This window comes from Pempheris klunzingeri, chromosome 7 (assembly GCF_042242105.1).
Source record: "Pempheris klunzingeri isolate RE-2024b chromosome 7, fPemKlu1.hap1, whole genome shotgun sequence".
NCBI classification, from domain to species: Eukaryota; Metazoa; Chordata; class Actinopteri; order Acropomatiformes; family Pempheridae; genus Pempheris; species Pempheris klunzingeri.
The window spans coordinates 6,334,058-6,337,005 of record NC_092018.1 but is presented as its reverse complement, the minus strand read 5'-3'; the positions used below and the strand labels follow the sequence as shown (position 1 = coordinate 6,337,005).

General features: G+C 45.5%; 1 protein-coding gene across 1 annotated transcript; it reads right to left on the bottom strand.

Annotated features, from left to right (window-relative positions):
• Window positions 1-1,550, bottom strand: gdnfb (glial cell derived neurotrophic factor b). The gene is made up of 2 exons (XM_070834471.1): window positions 1,328-1,550; window positions 1-545 (listed from the first exon to the last, which is right to left on the bottom strand). The coding sequence occupies exons 1-2, from the start codon at window positions 1,548-1,550 to the stop codon at window positions 1-3; spliced, it is 768 nt and encodes a 255-aa protein (XP_070690572.1).
• Window positions 1,551-2,948: the final 1,398 nt, after the last annotated feature.

Sequence of the window (2,948 nt, the reverse complement as noted above, 5' to 3'; positions counted from 1 at the left end):
CTACACACAACCACATTTCCTGGCAGAGTGCTTCCTCACGGTGTGGTAGACAAGATTATCGTCCAGAAATGAGAGGTCATCGTCAAACGCTATTGGCCGACAGCAAGCCTGAGGGGGCGTGTCTTTGGGAGGAAGCCTCCTATTGTGAGCGAGGTTGTATAGGATCTTGTCATAGTTGGTCTCGGACTTCCTGCAGGGTCCAGAGCAGTACCTGAATAACATTTCCTCGCTGGAGCGGTAGCCCAGACCGAGGTCCGACACGTTGAGGTGGATCTGTTTGAGCACACAGCCCTGTCCTCGTCCTCCTCCCCTGACCTTCTTCCCTGTCTCCCCCTCTCTAGCTCCTCCTCTTCCTCCTTTACCACTCTGCTTCTTCCTCTCCCTTCTGTGTCGAGCCCTGCTGCTCAGGTTTTCTTTGGAGGGGGAGGTGGGGGAGGTAGACAAGGACACGGTGGATGAGGGGGAGCGGCGTATTCTACTGATGGTCACTTTGATGAAGTCCACCACGTCTTCAAACTCGTTTGGGGTCGGCTCTTCCATGGTATCTGAAACACAAAAAGAGAAGTGCTACTCTTACAAGGGTGTATCAGAAGAAACAGAGAAGAAATAAATGGTACAATAATTCATCTGAATTACAAATGTATCCCATTCCTATCTATGCACCAGACAGTAGTATGCTTGAGTGGACCAGCTGCAGTTGATATAGCAGCAAGTAGCCCTGTGGCACAAAGACTGGAGCTAAAATAAATATTCATTTAGTGCATCAACAGAAAATGAGTCCTGATCAAACTGATATAATTACATTTCAGACTGATAGTTGGATAAAACAAGCAAATTAAAAAAGCCACATTGAGATTTAGGAAAATGTGATTTTTACATTTACATTATAACATTTTATAGACTGAATGATTCATTGAGAAAATATAGTCATTATATTAATCAATAATTAAAATAATTGTTAGCTGCCAACTGACATACCATCATTTAGTAGCTGTGGGAAAACTATGAAGAAAGTAATGACATCAAGACACATCAGCTCTGAATGACTGACACCCGGATGGGGCAAATGTTTGACTAACTGGATCATGTTTAGTATCAAACATTGCATTTTTTCCTGAAGTGAAAGTGTGCCAATAGAGAGGCCAGTCCCATATGCTTTAAATTTTGCAGTTAATTCTATCAAAATCTTGAAGTTTTTTTTTTTTTTTTTTGTCTTTTAACAACAATGTCCTTATTTGTTTAAGAAAATGAATTCAAGACTCAGCAAGTTTGTTGAGTGCAAATGGCTTCTTAGCAAGTTTTTTCATACAAAACCACGGGCTCTTACATTTCTCTCCTGCAGCCAGCGTCTCCTCCCAGTCCGCTGTACGTGCCTCCTCTCGGCTGATGCCCGGGGAAGTGACAGACAGGCGGATCTGAACCTGCGGGAGCTCCAGGGGACTCTCGGCGGCGCGCCCTCTCCTCTTGGTGGACGTGTGCCGGAGCAGCGGGCTGGCGTGCACGGCGCTCAGCAGTATCAAACAAGTGGTCAGGCTATCCCATAACTTCATTGTCCACTTCAGTCCAACAGAAGGACATGGCGCGATGCAAAATCAACAGGTATCATCTGGCAAACGCGATTAACAGCATCATGAAGACGTTTAATAGTTGGAGAAGAAAAGGTGGGGCGCGCTCATCGGCTCGTTTTCCTGCCACTGAAAATGTTGTCAGTGTTTCATTGCATGCGTACTGTGGACTGCACGCTATCATTCACATGCCAGCTGGCAAACGCTGTGCAGCGTGGCGCAACATCCAAGGAGGCACGAAACCAAAGGCAGGAGCGCAAAATCCAAAGCCAAGACTTCCCGTTGAAGTTGTCTGCCAACCGACGGATCCAACGACGCACGGAGGATAGAAATGACTCCCAGTTTACAGCGCTGCACCCAGGTTTGTTTTCAGTCAGTGCGCACGGGTCCCGCAGCACAACACACCGACGCTGACTTCATCCCTACTCACCATCAATCCTGACTGAGCCGTGAGGAGAGGGAGAGGTCTAGCAGGGGAGATGGGGAGTGGTGGTGACGTCTGATGGTACATCCTCTGCTTCTTCCTGTCTCCACCCATGCAGACTACACACAGGGATGGAGTCCAAATTCATGATTGAACTCCAGGTCCACAGTTGGTGAGGGTAGACAAGCTATGTTATGAGAGAGGCTCAGCCTGTGTACTCAGATGGCTGAGAGGGAGAGAAAAGTTTCACACTTTCCACTAACAAGACTCCGGATCCCCCGTCCTGCCTTTTGTGTTTGGTTGATATTGGATGGGAAACGTGTTTCTAATCAGCCAGTGAAAACACACTGAATAGATTGTGTTGCTACTTATGACCACAATGTGCTTGAAATCAAGCTGTTTTGCAGTTGATGAGCAGATGACATTTAACATCAAGGGGATCTGAGCTGATATCCATTACAGGAACTGGGTGTTTAACTTGAGGGGCTCTGCCAGGAGAGAAATGTAATTTGGTTACACAGAGTTTTACATAATAAGGTGTAAAGAAAAGTAATTTTCAATCAGTTTTCTTTTGAAATAACTTTAAAGCTATAATCACAGACTGGAAAGGTGCAGAAGAACATTTAAAGTTTAACGTTTCAATCAGTGGATTTGGTCAAGTTTGCTTCTCTATTAAATGCCATACTATGATGCAGTATAATGCTGCTGAGAGACATAACAGCCTGTGCATGGATCAGCTTGCTGCACATGTGCTTTGTGAGTGATCCTGTTAAACCAATGAGACAACTGTGAACTGCCCTTGGAGGCAGTAGGCGCTGTAAACTAGCCATAGTGAGTGTCAAAGTTTCTCATTGACACTGACATGATTGAAACCAGAGCAAAGATAAGTGATCTTAGGAGTTTATGTGCCTGCGTGTCAAGTGTGCTCCTTCCAACAGTTGTTAGAAGTTGTTTATTTC